Source organism: Saccostrea cucullata, unplaced genomic scaffold (genome assembly GCF_032062105.1).
Source record: "Saccostrea cucullata isolate Sc308-1 unplaced genomic scaffold, CSIRO_AGI_Scuc_v1 ctg11325, whole genome shotgun sequence".
NCBI classification, from domain to species: Eukaryota; Metazoa; Mollusca; class Bivalvia; order Ostreida; family Ostreidae; genus Saccostrea; species Saccostrea cuccullata.
The window spans coordinates 20,412-41,531 of record NW_026931168.1 but is presented as its reverse complement, the minus strand read 5'-3'; the positions used below and the strand labels follow the sequence as shown (position 1 = coordinate 41,531).

The window sequence follows — 21,120 nt, the reverse complement described above, 5'->3', positions numbered from 1 at the left end:
AGTAACTATAAGCCCTACCTGAACCAAACTTGCATGGATGATGTATCTGGGGATGGACACTCCCAGACTAGCTTCGGATGTTGGATCTGACTACATTTTCATTCCCAAGTAACTATATATATAAGCCATATATGCATATTTGGACCAAACTTGCATGGATGATGCATCTAGGGATTGCCACTACCAGACTTGCTTCGGATGCTGGATCTGATCTTTATTTTCCATACAAGAGACCAGGTTTAAGTTTTGGGAGCAGATCAATCTGAATGAACTTGAAGTCCTTGATATCTGCAATATTAACAAAGTTATGAATATTTGTTTACACTTAACATGTTTTTCACGCTACACGCATAGAAATGTGTTTATGCCATGTAAGGGGTTAAACACAACCTGCAAGAATATTGTTGTTGGGATAAATGCTAAATATTAAGAAAATATGATGTGAGATTTGCATTACTTAAACTGATAACATTCGTCGAGGTGAGCTTCGTAATCTTTGATTACCTATGTTTTTAAAAGGGTGGCACTGTAGCTCTCCTGTTTTTAGCCGGGCTTATTGCTCAAAGAGCAATTGCCGGCTTATGTGATCCTGTTCCAGGCAGGATGTTAACCCCATAGTCGCCATTTTAAAGTAAAGTGCAAAAATATAATTCTTACTGCTTTTGAAATAATACAAACGCTAAATAAAGCAACAAAATTAAAACAAAGTTTTATCTATATAAAATAAACATTAGTAGTAGTGACTTTGAAAACTTCATCAGTCAAAGAACATAGTTCATTAGAGTAAGGATTTTTGATAATCAGTGTTACCGTAGTGTGTAGAGACACATACGAGGTAAAGCAGGAGAGGGAACCAGACTGGCCTGTTTGTTTACATTTAGTTGCGGTACCAGATTAATTCTGATTCTGACAAAATCGGACCGTGGTATTAGGATTGAAAAACTCACTGTCAGTGTCTTATCAATTATATTGATAGTTTTAAAATAATTTTTTCATCAGAATATAAAGGCAATTCATGTCAGAAATCCATTCTACTCTGTAAATGAGCCCAGATCTCTGTACTTCTGAGTACTTTGATTTTATATATTTTTCGGAGAGCTACAGTTCTGCAGCTAAGTTATATATAGCTTTATTAAACTATTTAGAATAGCTTGATATTGCCATTTTATCACTTTTTTCTCTCAAATTTGTTATTTTTTTAGCATATACTAAAAGTCGCACCTTGGCACTGCTTGGTGCAGTTAAAATATTTTACTTTGAACTCGTCTTAATTTACAATGCTAGTAAAAATAAACTTAACTAATGTTATCTCCTTGAGAGACTTTGAACTTAGAGATCATAGATCATGATGTAGTAAGAATAATATAACTGTGTCTCTGGACAAGCCCTCACTACAGTTGCAAATCGGGGATCCGCTCCAAAATGATTTTGAAAAATACACAAGGGGCTGCGCTGAAAATTACTACCATATTTTTCACAACAAATGTTTTTGAGATTGTGTGAGTCTTTTATCTAAAAAAAGAATCAATATAAAGATGAAAATTCAATTAATTCTCTCAACGTTTTTTTCTGGCTTCAAATTAACCTGTCATGTGAAAAACCACATATAATTGAATAGAATTACCAAGCTATTTTGAGAAGCTTAATAAAGCTATACAGGTTTTCTAAGCTATATAGCTTAATCAAGAGATTGTGATGGACCTACATGGTGTGGATTAATTTGTTGATTTATTCATTTGCTTATAATACAACTTTATTTTCCTTAAAGTATAGCTTCAACAGTATATTGTCTCTGAAATTTAAAAATTATTAGATTGGGACCAATACCAAAATGGGATATGTGGTACAAGTGCTTAATCAAGAGGCCCATGGGTCACAACGCTCACCTGAGTAAGTTTGGCTCTGCTGTTCTTCACCTGAATCCCCCGTGTTATACTAACTGTGGCCCCGCCCTGTACCAGACCAGTGAGAATTGTATCTCTAGTCAAGCTCATGTAGCACTAGTTTTGGGTTGGGACAAATCACCCAAATGGACTATTGATGTCTCATTCTGGTGATAAGTCCCAACCTGTATATGAATAAATCAGTAATTATTGTAAAGTAACAGATAAGAATTAAGCACTTGCCTCATGGTCTATATACTCAAACACCCTACTTATATAAAAAACTTAGCAAGCTTATTGTTATGAGTCGCAGTTCTTACATTGAATCGCCAGTCTGGCATGGTGTGTCACTGTACTAAGAACCGTAACTCTGTTATGTTTTCATGAAGAAACAATCCTTTCATTAAAAAAAATTGTTTTCTTAATTTTGACAGCTACTGCAGAATTTGATGTCAACGTTATAGAGAATTATGAAGATGATCACCATCATGTACAGGTTTACATCAGGTTTACATTTTTCTTTATATCTGAAGAAGATAAAGAAATACGCTAGAGTCTTAAAAAATCAGTTAACAGAATATTTTTTTATGGCTAACAACAATTGCATTACGTATATATCTATATCTAATCATAAGGTACTGTATAGGGGGAAAATAACTCGCGGTGTTAATATTCGCTATATTCACGGTGTTAATAAATCCGTGAATTCAAGAAACAGTGAATAATTTTTTAAATAATCTCCATGTTTTATTTTGAAATTTAGGAATAGACTACGATAGGGTTATACACATGCACCGTCAATACATGGTCATTTCAGTAATTACGAGTAGTACTTATCATTCAGTTATTATAATTATCACTTTTTACTTTAATTAAAATCGGTAGATAATAACTTGTGTTTGTTCCAAAGCTGTTTTAATAGCCAACTCTACATGTTTCATCAATCAAAACATGTGGGCCATGGGTTTTGATAACCCGCGTGTATTTGTTACCTGCATAATCATGCATATTTGATTTTAACTAGATTTTGGTTTTAATAAGAAATCATTCAAATAAATATTTAACTTACTGAAGATGTGGAAGGATATTATTTCGTCGAACTACATACACACATTTATTTCCGTCCAGTGGTTTTTCGCCGCGTTGTATTGAAGATCTTGGGTGCACATGCACTCATCATAATAGCATATAGGAAAGTCATTTGACGTTCAGAATGAAGGACTTTCAATACCCGCCCTTGTTTAATTAATTATTTATTAAATCCAACAATTTTATATTTACCTACCTTGTTGAAATAAACACATGACGCTGATGAATTTCGTTAACAAGAAGCTATATATAGACAAGGGAGGTAACTTTTATTAGCTCACCTGAGCCGAAGGCTCAAGTGAGCTTTTCTGATCACATTATGTCCGGCGTCCGTCTGTCCGTCTGTCTGTCCGTCTGTCTGTCTGTCTGTCTGTAAACTTTTCACATTTTCGACTTCTTCTCAAGAACCACTGGGCCAATTTCAACCAAACTTGCCACAAAGCATCCTTGGGTGAAGGGGAATTTAAATTGTTAAAATGAAGGGACATATCCCCTCACAAGGGGAGATAATCAAGAAAAGACAAAAATAGGGTGGGGTCATTAAAAAATCTTCTTCTCAAGAAACACTGGGCCAGTAAAGCTGAAACTTATATGGAAGCATCCTGGGGTAGTGTAGATTCTAAATTGTTCAAATCATGACCCCCGGGGGAAGGGCGGGGCCACAATGGGGAATCAAAGTTTTACATAGAAATATATAGGAAAAATCTTTGAAAATCTTCTTCTCAAGAACCACTGGGCCAGTAAAGCTGAAACTTATGTGGAAGCATCCTGTTATAATGTAGATTCTAAATTGTTCAAATAATGACCCCCGGGGGAAGGGCGGGGCCACAATGGGGAATCAAAGTTTTATTTAGAAATATATAGGAAAAAATCTTCTTTTCAAGAACCACTCGGCCAGATAAACTGAAACTTATGTGGAAGCATAATGGTATAATCTAGATTCTAAATTGTTCAAATAATGACCCCCGGGGGAAGGGCGGGGCCACGATGGGGAATCAAAGTTTTACATAGAAATATATATAGGAAAAATCTATGAAAATCTTCTTCTCAAGAACCACTGGGCCAGACAAGCTGAAACTTATGTGGAAGCATCCTGGCATATTGTAGATTCTAAATTGTTCAAATAATGACCCCGGGGGAAGGGCGGGCCACAATGGGGAATCAAAGTTTTACATAGAAATATATGGGAAAAATCTTTGAAAATCTTCTTCTCAAGAACCACTGGGCCAGAAAAGCTGAAACTTATGTGGAAGCATCCTGTTATAATGTAGATTCTAAATTGATTAAATCATGACCCCCGGGGGAAGGGCGGAGCCACAATGGGGTATTAAAGTTTTACATAGAAATATATGGGAAAAATCTTTGAAAATCTTCTTCTCAAGAACTACTGGGCCAGAAAAGCTTAAACTTATGTGGAAGCATTCTGGGGTAGTGAAAATTCTAAATTATAGGAATCATGACCCCCGAGGGAAGGGCGGGGCCATTATAGGGAATCAAAGTTTTACATAGAAATATATGGGAAAAATCTTTGAAAATCTTCTTCTCAGGAACCACTGGGCCAAAAAAGCTGAAACATATGTGACCATGGAAGGATCATAGGGTAGTGTAGATTTCAGGGTGGGGATGCATTATGTTTAACAAGGGGGGAATCTGGTAAAGAACAGAATGGTCAAAGCTTCTCAGGTGAGCGATGTGGCCCATGGGCCTCTTGTTACACATTAATTCCGCGAATTCAAGAAACCGCGATCGTGTCCGATGAAAGAAAAATGCGAAAATTACAACCCGTGAAATTAATCCCCTATACAGTACTGTTCTTGTTTTGTTTTTATCATATTTTATTGTATAATTCATACAAAGGGATTGGTAACATGTTCTTACAACTTAGAAAAACCTTTCCCTACTGTTCTAAAGTTGTTCTACAAAAACAGATACTAAATGTACTGATCTTATTTTGACAGATTTCCCAGAATGTGCTGTAACTGTAAATGATGAAGAAAATGAAGAAATTGATAATCTACAGGTTTCTGAATAACTTTTCTAATATACAAGGATAATATTTATATTAAAGAATTTTCAAAATGAGACTATAACTACATATCCTTAGATATAAGAGAAAAATATATTTAGGAAATAGGGAAAAATAAAATAGTTTGTTGTTAAATTTGAAAGTTAATAATGATTAATATACTCCCCGTCAATGAAAACGCAACACCCTAATTTTAGGTTTAAATTATTTACAGGATATAACTATGAACCAAAAAAGTTCGGACATCTTTAACTTCGCCAAATCAGTTTTTTTTTTACGGGTGATTGCTTTTCATATCATTACCGGAAGTTGAATTTTAGCCCTCTTAACAGAAATCAAATATTAGCAATTTTGATAAAATTTTTGACAATATTTTGGTTTTTAAGGTTTTGTACCTGTTTATCATAAGTATTGTACTCAAATGCCGGGAAAAAATATTTCTTTCTTTTCCAGATGTAATTTCCTGTATTTCTTCAAAATTACCAAAAGCACGCATTTCATTGCTAATGCTGGAAATTCTCCAAATAAAGAAAAAGGAGAGGTACAGATGCAAATATACGCTACATAAAGACATTTTGGGCTCATGTGTTTCAAAAGCATGAATGACAGTTCATTGACCGGAAGTTTAAGGGTTATTACACTGCGCCAAGTTAGAGAAAATTCGACCTCAGTGTCTGAACAACAGACAATTAAAAATGCTCAAGAATATTTATTTCGCTCAGATAAAGACATTGATAAACCTTATTGCAAGGTAGAAATCGGACTGCGTACACTGTATGTTGCACATGGCAGACTAGCATGTTTTGATTAAATGGTCGGAAGGGGGGTGTTTTATTTAAATGTTATTTGTTAAGAGGGCTAAAAAATCAACTTTCGGTAATGGAATGAAAAACATTCAACCATTAAATAACTGATTTGGCAAAGTAAAAGATGTCCTAACTTGTTTGGTACATAGTTATATCCCGTATATAATTTTTCACCCTAAAAATAGAGTGTTGCGTTTTCATTGACGGGGAGTATATTTGTTCAATCATGGCCTATGAGGATACTAGAAATAGAATGGAATCACAAAAGGTCTCCAATGTTAAACACTCAATTTATATTATTAGCTCATTCACAGCTTCTCTATTTTGAAGAAGTAGAAAAGATTGATAGAAACATACACTAAAAATTCTAGGAAAATTATGACCTTCTAATGTTCTGTATATTATGTTGAAAAGTATAAAGAATAATTTATGTCATTTACTCATTTTTGACAGGTTCCAGATCCAGATGACGTATTTTAAAGTGTAGCTTTGGAAAAGAAGAGGTTATCCCAACTATACAGGTTTATATAAGTTTTAGCTTACCTAAGCCGAAGGCTCAAGTGAGTTTTTCGATCAAAATTTGTCCAATATTTGTCTTCGTTGTAAGCGTCCTTGTCAATTTTTCTCAATTTCATATTCTCTTCTGAAACCACTTGACAAACTACAAACAAACTACAAACAAACCTGGCACAAAGTATCCTTGGGTGAAGGGGAGTCAAGTTCAATTGAAGGGCTACACTATCTTTCAAGAGGAGATAATTACAAAAAAAATTACAAATTAGTGAAAAATTAATGGCATCTCTTAATATTTTTCTTCGGAGGAACTACTGGGCCAGGAAAGATAAAACATATGTGGAATCATCCTTAGGTAGCGTAGATTTATTCAAATCATGAGCCCTAAGGGAAGGATGGGGCCAGAATGGACAAACAAAGTTTTGCATAGGAGTATATAGGGAAAAAAGTCTTCTTCTCAAGAATAGCAAATCCCTGAGGAGTTTTCTTTATGTAAATATCCTCTGGTAGGGTAGTTATAAATTTGTTTCAACCATAAAGAGGTTTAAAATTAAAAATACATTCAAGGTAATGCCTAAGATATTCACATGTAGATAAGCAATAGATAATGCAAACTTATAGATCATACATGGAAAGTATATTCTATGAACACAGAATTTTTTTCCATTATTAGCTCACCTGAGCTGAAAGCTCAAGTGAGCTTTTCTGATCATATTCTGTTTGTAGTCCGTCTGTAAACTTTTCACATTTTCAACTTCTTCTCAAGAACCACTGGGCCAATTTTAACCAAACTTGGTACAAGTCATCAATATGTGATGGGGAGTTAAAATTGTTCAAAAAAAATGGCCAAGTTCCCTCCTAAGGGGAGATAATCAAGAAAAGACAAAAATAGGTTGGGGTCATTAAAAAATCTTCTTCTCAAGAACCACTGGACCAGAATCAAGACCCCGGGGGTAGGGAGTGGTCACAATAGGGAATTCCAGTTTTACATAGAAATATATAGGAAAATTCTTTGAAAATCTTCTTCTCAAGAACCCATAAGCCAGATTAGCTGAAACGTACATGGAAGCATCCAGGGGTAGTGTAGATTCCAAATTACTAAAATCATGACCCCAAGGGGTAGGGCAGGGTCACAATGGGGAATCCCAGTTTTACATAGAAATATATAGGACAAATCTTTGAAAATCTTCTTCTCAAGAGCCGCTGGGCCATTAAAGGTGACACTTATGTGGAAGCATCCTGGGGTTGTGTAGATTCCAAATTATTAAAATCATAACCCCCAGGGGTAGGGCGGGGCCACAATAGGGAATACCATTTTTATATAGAAATATATAGGAAAAATCTTCTTCTCAAGAACCACTGGGCCAGAAAAGCTGAAACTTATGTGGATGCATCCTTGAGTAGTGTAGATTCAAAATTATTAAAATCAAGATGGGGTGGTGGTGGTGGGAGGGGGGGTAGGTGGGCACAATAGATATATAAGAAGAGAGGAATTCTGGTAAAGATTGATTGATTGATTGTATACTGTTTAACGTCCCTCTCCAGAATATTTCACTGATATGGAGACGTCACCATTGCCGGTGAAGGGCTGCTAATTTAGGCCTATGCTCGGCACTCAGGGCCATAGAGCAGGGAGGGATCTTTATCATGCCACACCTGCTGTGACATGGGGCCTCGGTTTATACGATCTCATCCGAAGGACCGCCCCATTTAGTCGCCTTTTACGACAATCAAGGGGGTACTGAGAACCTATTCTAACCCGGATCCCCACGGGGTAATTCTGGTAAAGAACTGCATCACCAAAGTAATCAGGTGAGCGATGTGGCCCATGGGCCTCTTGTTGTTTTCATTTGAACTCAAAGTTTTGATAATTTTACGGCTAATCATATCATTACATGTGTATTTTATAGAAAATTCAGGTATTAAAAAATAACTACCACATCTACTTTATGACCAATAAAATGGTTTAAAAGAGCATACATGAATAAACATGATAAATAAATGCAAGTAAGTTAATGTTCTGAATTTCTTTTGACAGATTTTGATAAGGTGATATGCAGTTGTTAAGAAAAAGATGAAGAAATCAACTTCTTACAGGTTAGAAAAAAATCATCTATACCCTCCATTCTATAACATGAATATTCTGGATGCTTATTTGAAAAGGGCTGAAATCAAACGGTCATTTAAGAAAAAAAAAACGTCATTTGATTTTTAGGTCAAGTGAATCTTAAATTAAGTTGACTTATTGCTATCATTTCTAGTCTTTTGTTTGTTGTGCCCTGTATGTAAGAAATTTTCCAGGGGGGGGGGTCCAACCCAGTCTGAAGAAAACCTCAGAAATTTCTTCACAAGCAAAAAAAAAAAAACTCTTTTACCAAATCTACGACTTTCCAAGGTCAGTTTTAGTTGGTATAGTACTCTGCAGTTCTAAGTAGATGGACCCCCTGCACCCTGTGGATACACACATACTCACTGTAGATCAAACCTATCTTTAATGTGTGTGTGGCACATCATCACAAAAATCTACATTTAATACTGCACAAAATTGTCACATGCATTGTATGAATTAATATATATGAAGGAAATCAAATTTTATTGTGATTTAAGATGATATTCTATTTTGTAAATTGTATAAACATGAAATAGTGGGTATGTTTTCATATAACAATCTGCATGATGTATAAGAATTCAAATCTTCAGTATTTTAACATAAATTCATTGTGGAATTTAATCTGTCAATATTTTTTTTAGATAAACATCCATTATGAGTACCTGGACCCTTCTCTACACAGAGACAATTAAAGAATTCAGAAGCCAGTGTTAAGGTTTTTATATATTTATGTTAATTTGATTGTGAACAGAGACAAGTTATTGATCTAGATTTAATTATAAGAAGTATATTAAGATAAAATGTTGATCTAAAACATTTTTAAAATGTTAACAGAGAGACGTGTTACTGATGAAGATAATTCTGTTACAATGTTGTCATTTACAGAGATCTCTCCCTGACTGAAGAAATCCACACGGGATTCTGTTATAAAACCTCAGGATAAAGAAATAGATGTCTGCTGTAAATAATGTATAGATTAGTGTACCAGAAATCTGTCAGAGTGAGAGGTGTTAGTCGGTGTCTTCACATTTCCCGTGTTACATCAGACCGGGTCTGGATCAGTGATGGTAGGAATCTTATACTGACAAACACTAAAGGTGAAGAACTAGATCACATGACAGATAGAGGTAGTGATGATGGAGGACACACTGTGGATTCTAATGGTGATCTAATTTATATAGACAGTGAATTAAACATCAATAGACTGTCTACAGAGAACAAAGAAAAGACTACGATAATAAAGTACAACAGCACAGCACCATGGAGACCACGGAGTGTCTACAGCTCCCCCTCCACTGGAGACCTGCTGGTCGGGATGTATAATACTGATACAGGGAGACAAGGCAAGATAGTGCGGTATAACTCCACAGGAGAAAACATCCAGACCATACCGAACAACAACAAAACAGGTCAGGGACTGTATAGAGGACCTGCCTACATCACAGAGAACCGCAATGGAGATGTTATTGTGTCTGACTCTATCCGTCGTGCTTTAGTGGTGACAGATCGTGATGGTAATTACCGGTTCTCCTACAGACGTCCTCCATCAGGATCAGGACTATGGCCACGTGGAATCTGTACTGACGCGCTGTCACACATCCTGGTGTGTGATGATTACACCCACTCAGTATGGATGTTAGATAGTGAGGGTCACTATCTGACAGAGATACTGATATCACAACACGGGATAGGCGGACCACACGGCCTGAGTTATGATGAGGACACCCACCTACTGTGGGTAGGGACAGACTGGGAAAACACAGTCCACCTATACAGAGTGGTAGATACAGACTCTCTGACTGGTAAGTAACATTGTAGTCTGTTTTATTGTATTGTATAACTATAATAACAATATAAAATAACCGCATTACAATAGAGAGGTCATTTAAGACTAACTTTACATGTAGTGTTTATTTACAAATGTTATAGTTTGATCAGAAATGATTGTTCATTGTGTAAACAACAAATATAAGCTGTTAAAGATGAAGTTTAAGACTACAAATATAATAAATAGATTAAAAAGAAATAATAGATTTACATCTAGTCTGTAATTAATTGTAAGATGTTGTGTGTAACTCTCCAATCAGTCACTGATTCATACATGTACATTGAACTCTATATACACTGAATCTTATTTCAAACTTTTCTGTAATTTTTTTTCTCAGAACCATCTTACATTCTTATGGTACATTCATAAGTCTATACATGTATTTGTTTGACAGATGAGCTTTGATTTATAGATACATGTACCATATTGTACTGTCATTGTGGTAATTTTCAACTTTTGAAATTGTGTGCTGTTTTGTTTGATAACTTAATTTAGTGTAAAGTGATCACTTTTGAGAAATAGCGGATTAAATTTTAAAATCTCTTTTTTTTTTTTACAATGTCCTATATAATGTATTCAGTTTAAGTAATTCTACATTCAGAAGAGATGACAATTTGTACTGATGTTGACAGTTTGATATACACACCATTGATATTAACACAGCTCTGTCTAGGAATGTTGTGTATTTCTGTAGCAGGTGTTCAGTAAATCTACACTGTGTACTGAGTTGACATTTTGTGTATGAGAAACTTCTAGATGAAATATGGAAATAATTGAACAGTATTCAAGATTAAGTCCATAATGAAGTTTGATTCATTTCAACTTTATGAACAAAAAAAATTTTTCTTTGACACCAAGGAATAAGCATGAATGCAACTGCATTGAATAATTTCAGTAACTTGCTAATGAAAGGGAGACAATTCAATTTTGTATTTGAAGGTAAATAAAAAAATTAAGTTACCTCCCTTTTCATTACAAGTGTAAAAAGAATTCTTGCTAAAACATATCTAGCCTGTTGCTTTGTTTCAATTTAGCTGGTCCATACAATAAAAATAAAAAAATAATCTTATTATAACTGCCTGTTAAGTGTAAGTGCATGATGTGATGAAGAAGGAAATACTGAAATATTTATCATTAGATTTATTCTGTCTATTTTTAACCATTTATATCCCAATTAAATGAATTTAAAACACTTGAAACCCTTGATTAGCTGATAATACACTGAAAATGTTCCATTTTTACCATGTTACAAGCATTGAATGAAGGTCACTGACAGAAATATGTAGGGTTAATTTCTTTGGTTTACATGGTCACTGAACTAAGTGTTGAGGCTTAGGGAAGGGGGGGGGGGTAATATATGGCTGTACTATTTCAAGTTAAATCAATAATTTTACATTATAGCAAAGTTAGATGACTCGTATGACTTCTTTTAATTAATCTATGAGAAAATTGTTGGATTGTTTTTATTTTCAATATACATCCACCCACATATATGTAGGTATGTCACGTGTTGTGCTTTTTTTAGCTCACCTGAGCCGAAGGCTCAAGTGAGCTTTTCTGATCACATTTTGTCCGTCGTCCGTCCGTCCGTCCGTCCGTCCGTCCGTCTGTCCGTCTGTCCGTCTGTAAACTTTTCACATTTTCGACTTCTTCTCAAGAACCACTGGGCCAATTTTGACCAAACTTGATACAAAGCATCCTTGGGTAAAGGGGAATTTAAATTGTTAAAATGAAGGGACATATATCCTCGCAAGGGGAGATAATCAAGAAAAGACAAAAATAGGGTGGGGTTATTAAAAAATCTTCTTCTCAAGAACCACTGGGCCAGAAAAGCTGAAACTTATGTGGAAGCATCCTGGGGTAGTGTAGATTTTAAATTGTTCAAATCATGACCCCCGGGGGAAGGGCGGGGCCACAATGGGGAATCAAAGTTTTATATAGAAATATATAGGAAAAATCTTTGAAAATCTTCTTCTCAAGAACCACTGGGCCAGAAAAGCTGAAACTTATATGGAAGCATCCTGGTATAAAGTAGATTCTAAATTGTTCAAATCATGACCCCCGGGGGAAGGGCGGGGCCACAATGGGGAATCAAAGTTTTATATAGAAATATATAGGAAAAATCTTTGAAAATCTTCTTAAAACACATTTTATAAGTGTTTAAAAATTGCATAACTCAAGAACCACTGGGCCAGAAAAGCTGAAACTTATATGGAAGCATCCTGGTATAGTGTAGATTCTAAATTGTTCAAATCATGACCCCCGGGGGAAGGGCGGGGCCACAATGGGGAATCAAAGTTTTACATAGAAATATATAGGAAAAATCTTTGAAAATCTTCTTCTCAAGAACCACTGGGCCAGAAAAGCTGAAACTTATGTGGAAGCATCCTGGTATAATGTAAATTCTAAATTATTCAAATCATGACCCCCGGGGGATGGGTGGGGCCACAATGGGGAATCAAAGTTTTATATAGAAATATATAGGAAAAATCTTTGAAAATCTTCTTTTCAAGAACCACTGGGCCAGAAAAGCTGAAACTTACGTGGAAGCATCCTGGTATAATGTAGATTCTAAATTGTTCAAATAATGACACCCGGGGGAAGGGCAGGGCCACAATGGGGAATCAAGGTTTTATATAGAAATATATAGGAAAAATCTTTGAAAATCTTCTTTTCAAGAACCACTGGGCCAGAAAATGTGAAGCTTATGTGGAAGCATTCTGGGGTAGTGTAAATTCTAAATTGTAGGAATCATGACCCCCGGGGGAAGGGCGGGGCCATTATAGGGAATCAAAGTTTTACATAGAAATATATAGGAAAAATCTTTGAAAATCTTCTTCTCAGGAACCACTGGGCCAAAAATGCTGAAACATATGTGTCCATGGAAGGATCATGGGGTAGTGTAGATTTCAAAATGTCTAAATTATGATCAGTGGGGTAGGGTGGGGATGCATTATGTATAACAAGGGTGAAATCTGGTAAAGAACAGAATGGTCAAAGCTTCTCAGGTGAGCGATGTGGCCCATGTGCCTCTTGTTTATGGGGGTCAGGGTTTGTAGAGTATGTCTTACTCAGTGAATTTTCAGTGGAGTTTCAGAGACCCTCATAAACAACATATATTTTTAAATAGAAATAATTTTGGAGGATGCATTAAATTTATCATTGCTGTCAGTTTTCAAAGAAATTTAATCCAAAAATGATATTTTTATATTGTTATAATATATCTTATGACAATATTTGAAACAAGAAATTCCCAAACATAATCATTTTAGATCATAATCAACAATGTTTTATCAACACAAAATTTTCTCGCTTGTATATCTTGGCATAATTATAATCACATATAGTTTTTCTAATGAATGTACATATCTAGATTTGTTTCGAAAATTGTCTAGATTCGACACATTTTTACTATGCCAATATCATGAATATTGAGACTTTGTTATAAAAAAAAAGATGAGTACTAAAATGACATTGTTTTGTGAAGTTTAATCAAGATTGATTAACTATTTACAATATAAAACTTTTTATTTTTAACAGGACTTCCTCTGGAGGACATCGAATGTAGTAAACATCCCAGAATTCCCCTGGACCAGTTCTGTACCCCGTGTGGTGTTCCCTTGTGTGTGGAGTGTACCAGATCTGAGGATCACAGCAGACATGACCTTAGAAGTATAGAGACATTGTTTGACAACATTCACAGGATGGAGGGTAAGAGTTTGAACCTTTTTTAAAATTTTCAAACGAAATTATCATTCCACTTTGATTATCACATAAATATTAACTACAATTACCTTTTATGATCTGAGCCAAATACCAAATAGATAATTTTCGGATCAAAGTTTCTAGACTGCCTTGTTAAATGCCTGTAGGTTTGTCTTTAACCAAATATACGGAGTTATATAAAATAAAGAATCACCTTGTCTATTTATCTGTCAAGCTGTCCATTTGTTTGTTTGTGAAAGATATGCCCAGACCAAAACTTCATGATTGGAAAACACTGAAAGTATGTACAGCACACAATGATTATGTGTGTTGAACGTCACGCAAGGTCACTTTAGTGAGTTCAAGGCCAGGCGTGGATCCAGAATTTTTATACCCCACGCAACTAGTTGCGTGAGGTATAATGTTTTTGACCCGTCCATCAGTCAGTCTGTCAGTCAGTCCTTTTTTTTGTCAGCGCAACTCCTCATAAACCCCTGCACAGAATTTCGTCAAACTTTGCAGGTATTTAGGACACAATGTGTAGATGTGCATATTATCAGGAAATTTCAATTCCATTATTTTTTCGGGGAATTTCCGCACTTTTTAACTTAGGCATTTGGCCATACCTTTAATATAGAGATGAACAGTTTGTCAGCGCAACTCCTCATAAACCGCAGTACAGAATTTCGTCAAACTTTGCAGATATTTAGGACACAATATGTTGATGTGCAAATTACCAGGAAATTCCGATTCCTTTATTTTTCTGGGAATTTGGCCTTTACAACTTAGATTTTTGGCCATACCTTGAATATACAGATGAACATTTTGTCAGTGCGACCCCTCATAAACCGCTGCACAGAATTTTGTCAAACTTGGCAGATATTTAGGACACTATGTATAGATGTGCATTTTACCAGGAAATTCTGAATCCTTTATTTTTCTGGGAATTTCGGCACTTTACAACTTAGATTTTCGGGGATAGCTTGAATATAGTGATGAACAGTTTGTCAGCGCAACTCCTCATAAACCGCAGCACAGAATTTCAACAAACTTTGCAGATATTTAGGACACAATGTGTAGATGTACATATTACCGGGAAATTCGGATTCTTTCATTTTTTCCGGGATTTTCAGCACTTTGAGTTTTGGGGGAGCGTGGGGTATGTGAGCTTGCTCACTTTTTCTTTCATTTTTCCAGGAGGGGGGAGGGGGGGGTCCATCCCAGCCCAAAAACAATCCAACCCAGAAATTTCTCGACAAGCAAAAAAAAAAAAATAATGAAAAGAAAACAAACAAAAATAAAGTTACTGTAAACTCGCCAAATCTAAAAAAAAATATTTCATAGGGGAGAGGGAGGGGGTGGGGGCACGACTTCTAATGCTTCAAACCTTTGACTTTTCATATCAATTTAACACACATTCGCAATTACTTGGGGGACTGCGTCTGCGTTTTCCATGGAGGGTCCAAGGTAACTTTTTGGTTGCTTTAGTATATAAATTTAATAACCTTGCAAATTCCTTGTGTGTGTGTGCGCCCCTTCCCTAGATCTGTGCATGAAGGCCACAAACCACCAAATTCTTGAATGGACTGTATTTTACATTTAAAGTTATGATAAAGGACCTTCACTAATAAACTTACACAATTGTACATGTAATGGTAATGTATGGAATTTTTGTACAGAGGCTAAATGATTCGGGTTTCCTATACTAATACACATAAAAAAATTAATGCCATCTAGTGGTGGAAATTAATGACTTGTTCAATCAATCAACAAGTGGAAAAGCAACCTCAAATGTGTTGCATGGGTCTCCATGACACCCCCCCCCCTTTTTCAAAAACATTTTAATCAATGTAAGAAGATCTGTAATCTGTATTATGCAGATATAAATAGGAAACTTACTCAAATTTGTTTTAAATTTTTAGCAGCTGGTGATGTAAATACATTCAGTATGTATTTCTGAGTTTTTACATTATAATACATTTCTTGTTTATTTTGTAGGTGGAGATACACTATTGATGTGCCTTCTTCTTTCCAATTCTTACAAAATAAACATGAAAGAAGTAAACTGGATGACCAAATATAATGCTGTTGCCAAAAGTTTTCATTCCAAAGAAATCACAAAGCCATTAGCTATTGCAGATATACAAAAATACAAGCCAATTCTGAAACTCAATGAATTAGAGATCAGCTTCTCGGCTGTGATCTTCAAAGACTTAAGTTATCTGAAATTTACAAAGAATCCGACGTTTACTGATATTTTCTTGAGTAGGGCAGAAAAAGAAAACATTGCCGAGTACTGTAGATCCTGGAATTATCGGAGAGGAGAGGATGAAGTTTGCTGTTGGTTGCTGCCAGAAAAAAATGAGGAGTTTTTAGAAAGACTTGGAGAAGATATTTTCACACACCCAACGATGACGGACCAGTCATTCCATGAAGCCGTATTTAGGAAACGTAAGTTAATTTTCAGCTCACCTGAACTAGTTACTTTGATAAAATTAAAGAAAAGAAATTTTTGGGTAATGAATTACAAGTATTTGTCCGTGATTTCATCTATAACTAAGCTTTCAGATATTTTTTTTCTTTTAACCCTTTAATGTGGTAAATTAAAAATAAAGGACTTGGCTCACCTGAGCCATTCAAGCAGCTGAGCTTTTCATTGAAGAATGGACTGTGGTAAGAGTCCTTTTGTCGTCAATAGACTCTACGCATTGGATCTCCTTTTTAGCTCACCTGAGCCGAAGGCTCAAGTGAGCTTTTGTGATCAAAATTTGTCCGTTGTCTGTCGTCATCGTTGGCTCGTTGTCGTTTTTCTCTTTTCACATTTTCATCTTCTTCTCAAGAACCACTGGACCAATTTCAAACAAACTTGCTACAAAGTATCCTTGGGTAAAGGGGATTAAAGTTTGCTCAATTGAAGGGCCATGGGGAGATAATTATGAAATAGTGAAAAATTAATGGCATTAAAAAAAAAATTCCCAAGAACCACTGGACCAGGAAAGATGAAAATTTTGTGGAATCATCCTCAGGTAGTGGAGATTTAAGTTTGTTCAAATCATGACCCCTAGGGCAAGTGTGGGGCCACAATGGCCGCTTAAATTTTTACAAATATATAGGAAAAATCTTTAAAAATCTTCTTCTCAAGAACTATTGGGACAGGAAAGATGAAACTCATGTTGAATTATCCTCAGGTTGTGTACATTCAAATTTGTTAAATCATGACCCCTGGCGGTAGGATGGTGCCCATTGGGCTATGAAATTTTTACATAGGAATATGTAGGAAAAATCTTTAATAATCTTCTAAAGACCCATAGGGACAGGAAAGATGAAACTAATGTTGAATTATCCTCAGGTAGTGTACATTCAAGCTTGTTAAATCATGACTCCCCTGGGGAAGAGTGAGGCCACAATGGCTGATCAAAGTTTTACATAGGAATATATAGAGAAAACAAATTCTTTTCAAGTACTGCAAAGCTATGATTAGTGCTGTTTATATAAAAACAGGTACAATGTACTTTAGATTCTAGTTTGTTCAAATCATAACCCCCAGGGATAGGATGGGGCTACAACGAGGGATCCAAGTTTTACATTAAAATATATTCAATTCAAAAAATCTTTTTCTAAAGAATAACAAAGCCCTGATTATTGATATTTACATGGAAGCATCCTCATGTAGTGTAGAATGAAATTTGTTCAAATTACAATTCCCAAGGCTAGGGAAGGGTTACAATGGTGAATCATCATTTTACAAACTTTTACATCGGAGAATAAAGGGGAAAAATCTCAGTAACAGAAAAGCTATGTTAAGTCATATTTACATGGAAGCATCCTCATGTAGTGTAGAATTAAGTTTGTTCAAATTATAATTCCCAAGGCTAGGGAAGGGTTTCAATGGTGAATCATCATTTTACAAACTTTTACATCGGAGAATAAAGGGGAAAAATCTCAGTAACAGAAAAGCTTTGTTAAGTCATTTTTACATGAAAGCATCCTCTTGTAGTGTAGAATTAAATTTGTTCAAATTATAATCCCCAAGGCTAGGGAAGGGTTTCAATGGTGAATCATCATTTTACAAACTTTTACATCGGAGAATAAAGGGGAAAAATCTCAATAGCAGAAAAGCTATGTTAAGTCATATTGACATGTAAGCATCCTCATGTATTGAAGATTTAGATTTGTTCAAATCATGAGTACCCTTTTGGGTATAGGCATTGGAACGGGAGTGTGTGGCCAGGACGGGGAGGGGGTTGGGGGTTAGTAATTTTTTTGCAAATGTATACATAATAGAGGTATTGAAAGTTTACCTTTGTAGCTCACCTGAGCTGAAAGCTCAAGTGAGCTTTTCTGATCACATTTTGTCCGGCGTCCGTCTGTCTGTCTAGCTGTCCGTCTGTCCGTCTGTCTGTAAACTTTTCACATTTTCGACTTCTTCTCAAGAACCGCTGGGCCAATTTCAACCAAACTTGCCACAAAGTATCCTTGGGTAAAGGGAATTCAGGTTTGTTCAAATGAAGGGCCACGCCCTCATTCAAGGGGAGATAATTGGGAATTAAAGAAAATTTGGTGGCATATTTAAAAAATCTTCTTCTCAAGAACCACTGTGCCAGGAAAGATGAAACTTATGGGGAAACATCCTCAGGTAGTGTAGATTCAAGTTTGTTCAAATCATGACCCCTGGGGGTAGGGCGAGGCCAAAATGGCCGACCAAAGTTTTATATAGAAATATATAGGAAAAATTCTTTAAAAAATCTTCTTCTCAAGAATGACAAAGCCATAATTCATCATATTTATATGGAAGCATGCTCAGGTAGTGTAGATTCAAGTTTGTTCAAATCATGACCCCCGGGGGTAGGGCGAGGCCAAAATGGCCGACCAAAGTTTTATATAGAAATATATAGGAAAAATTCTTTAAAAATCTTCTTCTTAAGAATGACAAAGCCATAATTCATCATATTTATATGGAAGCATGCTCAGGTAGTGTAGATTCAAGTTTGATCAAATCATGACCCCCGGGGGTAGGGCGGGGCCAAAATGGCCGACCAAAGTTTAACATAGAAATATACTAGTATAGGAAAATTCTTTAAAAATCTTCTTCTCAAGAATGACAAAGCCATAATTCATCATATTTATATGGAAGCATGCTCAGGTAGTGTAGATTCAAGTTTGTTCAAATCATGACCCCCGGGGGTAGAAATATATAGGAAAATTCTTTAAAAATCTTCTTCTCAAGAATGACAAAGCCATAATTCATCATATTTATATGGAAGCCTCAAGTGTAATTCAAGTTTGTTCCCTGACCCCCGGGGGTACCAAAGTTTTACATAGAAATATATAGGAAAATTCTTTAAAAATCTTCTTCTTAAGAACCACTGGTATTGGAAACATGAAACTCATGTGGAATCATCCTCAGGTAGTGTAGATTCAAGTTTGATCAAATCATGACCCCCAGGGGTAGGGCGGGGCCAAAATGGCCGACCAAGTTTTTATATAGAAATATATAGGAAAATTCTTTAAAAATCTTCTTCTCAAGAATGACAAAGCCACAATTCATCATATTTATATGGAAGCATGCTCAGGTAGTTTAGATTCAAGTTTGTTCAAATCCTGACCCCCGGGGGTAGGGCGGGGCCAAAATGGCCGACCAAAGTTTAACATAGAAATATATTGGGAAATTCTTTAAACATAATCTTCTCAAAAATGTTAAAGCCATAATTCATCATATTTATATGGAAGCATGCTCAAGTAGTGTAGATTCAATTTTTTTCAAATCATGACCCCCAGGGGTAGGGCAGGGCCAAAATGGCCGACCAAAGTTTTTAATGATATATATAGGAAAATTCTTTAACAATCATTTTCTAAAAAATAGCAAATCCATGATTGGTCATGGGACTACTTTTGGATTTAAACTTTACAATACAAAGCTATTTTGTACTTTTTCCTACTCTTAGTGCTCAGGTGAGCGATGTGGCCCATGGGCCTCTTGTTTGTTGGTTTAGCCCCTCCCCCGTTCAATTAGTCAGTCCACTTTCAATTTGCTTCCGACAATCATGCTTTTTTTTGGGGGGGGGGGGGGGGGGGGAGGGAAACAATGGGGAGTCAAATTCAAATTATTACAAAGTAATGTATATACAAACAAAATGTTTAAAAAAAAATTATAAAACTCCTTTTCTCAAGAATTTCTCAAGAAGTTACATGTATATGCAGAATTGATATGGACGTGTAATGGTTTGGGCCATGGTGGTGAATTGCAGGTGAAATTCCAGCCAAAACTAAGAACTTGGTTGTGTCTCCGAGGGCGAAGATCTTTAAAGAGGGAGGAATGTAATGGTTTGGACCGTGGATACCGGCTTTGATAGCTCAGTTGGTAGAGCACCTAGCTAGAGATGCAGGGGTCCCGGGTTTGATTCCCGGTCCAGCCATACATTTTCTCCTTTCCTGTTACAGAGGCATTCCCAAGTAGTATTAGAATTCAAGCCCCCTCCCCCCACCCCCTCAGTAAACTTTTCAATTCTGAGTTGATTTGTGCTTTTTTTCTAGCCGATATGCTCAGGTGAGCGATGAGGCCCCTGGGCGATATTTCGATATTTCTTCATACGAGGGTTGTCCCAAAAAGTCGTAGACAGGGAAAACAGTTTTGTTTCTCTTTGCTTTATTAAATTTTTATACCCCCCGCAAACGAAGTTTAGGGGGGTATATTGGAATCACCATGTCCGTCTGTCCGTCTGTCTGTCTGTCTGTTTGTCTGTAGACGGGATTTTATCCGGACCATTACTCAGAAACTATTGGAAGGATTTGTCTGAAAATTTGTACACTTATTATTCACCATATGAAGTTGTGCACCTGATATTTTCATCTTGATTCGATTATTATTTTGAATTTTACAGGTGTTTTTTCATTTTTATTTTGTGGTTTTGTCCGGACCGTTTCTCAGAAACTATTACAAGGATTAATCTGAAAATTTGTACACTTATTATTCACCATATGAAGGTGTGCACCTGGAATTTTCAACTCTTTTTGTTTATTTTTTTGCATTTTACAGGTTTTATTTTTTATTTTAATTGACTTGTTCATTTTGGCCTCATGTATAAGGTTTGAGATATAGAATCTAGAATATCTGTTCAAAAATACTACAGCTTAAAACTACTCATAAAAACTTAAAAAAA

The 21,120-nt window shown here is 35.8% G+C and overlaps 1 protein-coding gene across 2 annotated transcripts in view; it reads left to right on the top strand.

The window, feature by feature from the left end:
- The first annotated feature begins 1,797 nt into the window (after window positions 1–1,797).
- The window catches only part of LOC134231629 (uncharacterized), a 33,705-nt gene continuing 14,382 nt past the window's right edge, over window positions 1,798–21,120 (top strand). The window contains exons 1-9 of one of the 2 annotated variants that reach the window (XM_062713613.1): window positions 1,805–1,890; window positions 2,318–2,390; window positions 4,931–4,992; window positions 6,258–6,325; window positions 8,356–8,414; window positions 9,069–9,142; window positions 9,313–10,229; window positions 13,796–13,966; window positions 15,959–16,411. In XM_062713613.1, coding sequence (XP_062569597.1) covers window positions 9,395–10,229; window positions 13,796–13,966; window positions 15,959–16,411 — 1,459 coding nt within the window. In that variant the 5' untranslated portion in view covers window positions 1,805–1,890; window positions 2,318–2,390; window positions 4,931–4,992; ... (2 more) ...; window positions 9,069–9,142; window positions 9,313–9,394. Of the gene's footprint in view, window positions 2,391–4,930; window positions 4,993–6,257; window positions 6,326–8,355; window positions 8,415–9,068; window positions 9,143–9,312; window positions 10,230–13,795; window positions 13,967–15,958; window positions 16,412–21,120 lie in introns of both variants that reach the window. The other variant, XM_062713614.1, reaches the window with a different exon arrangement.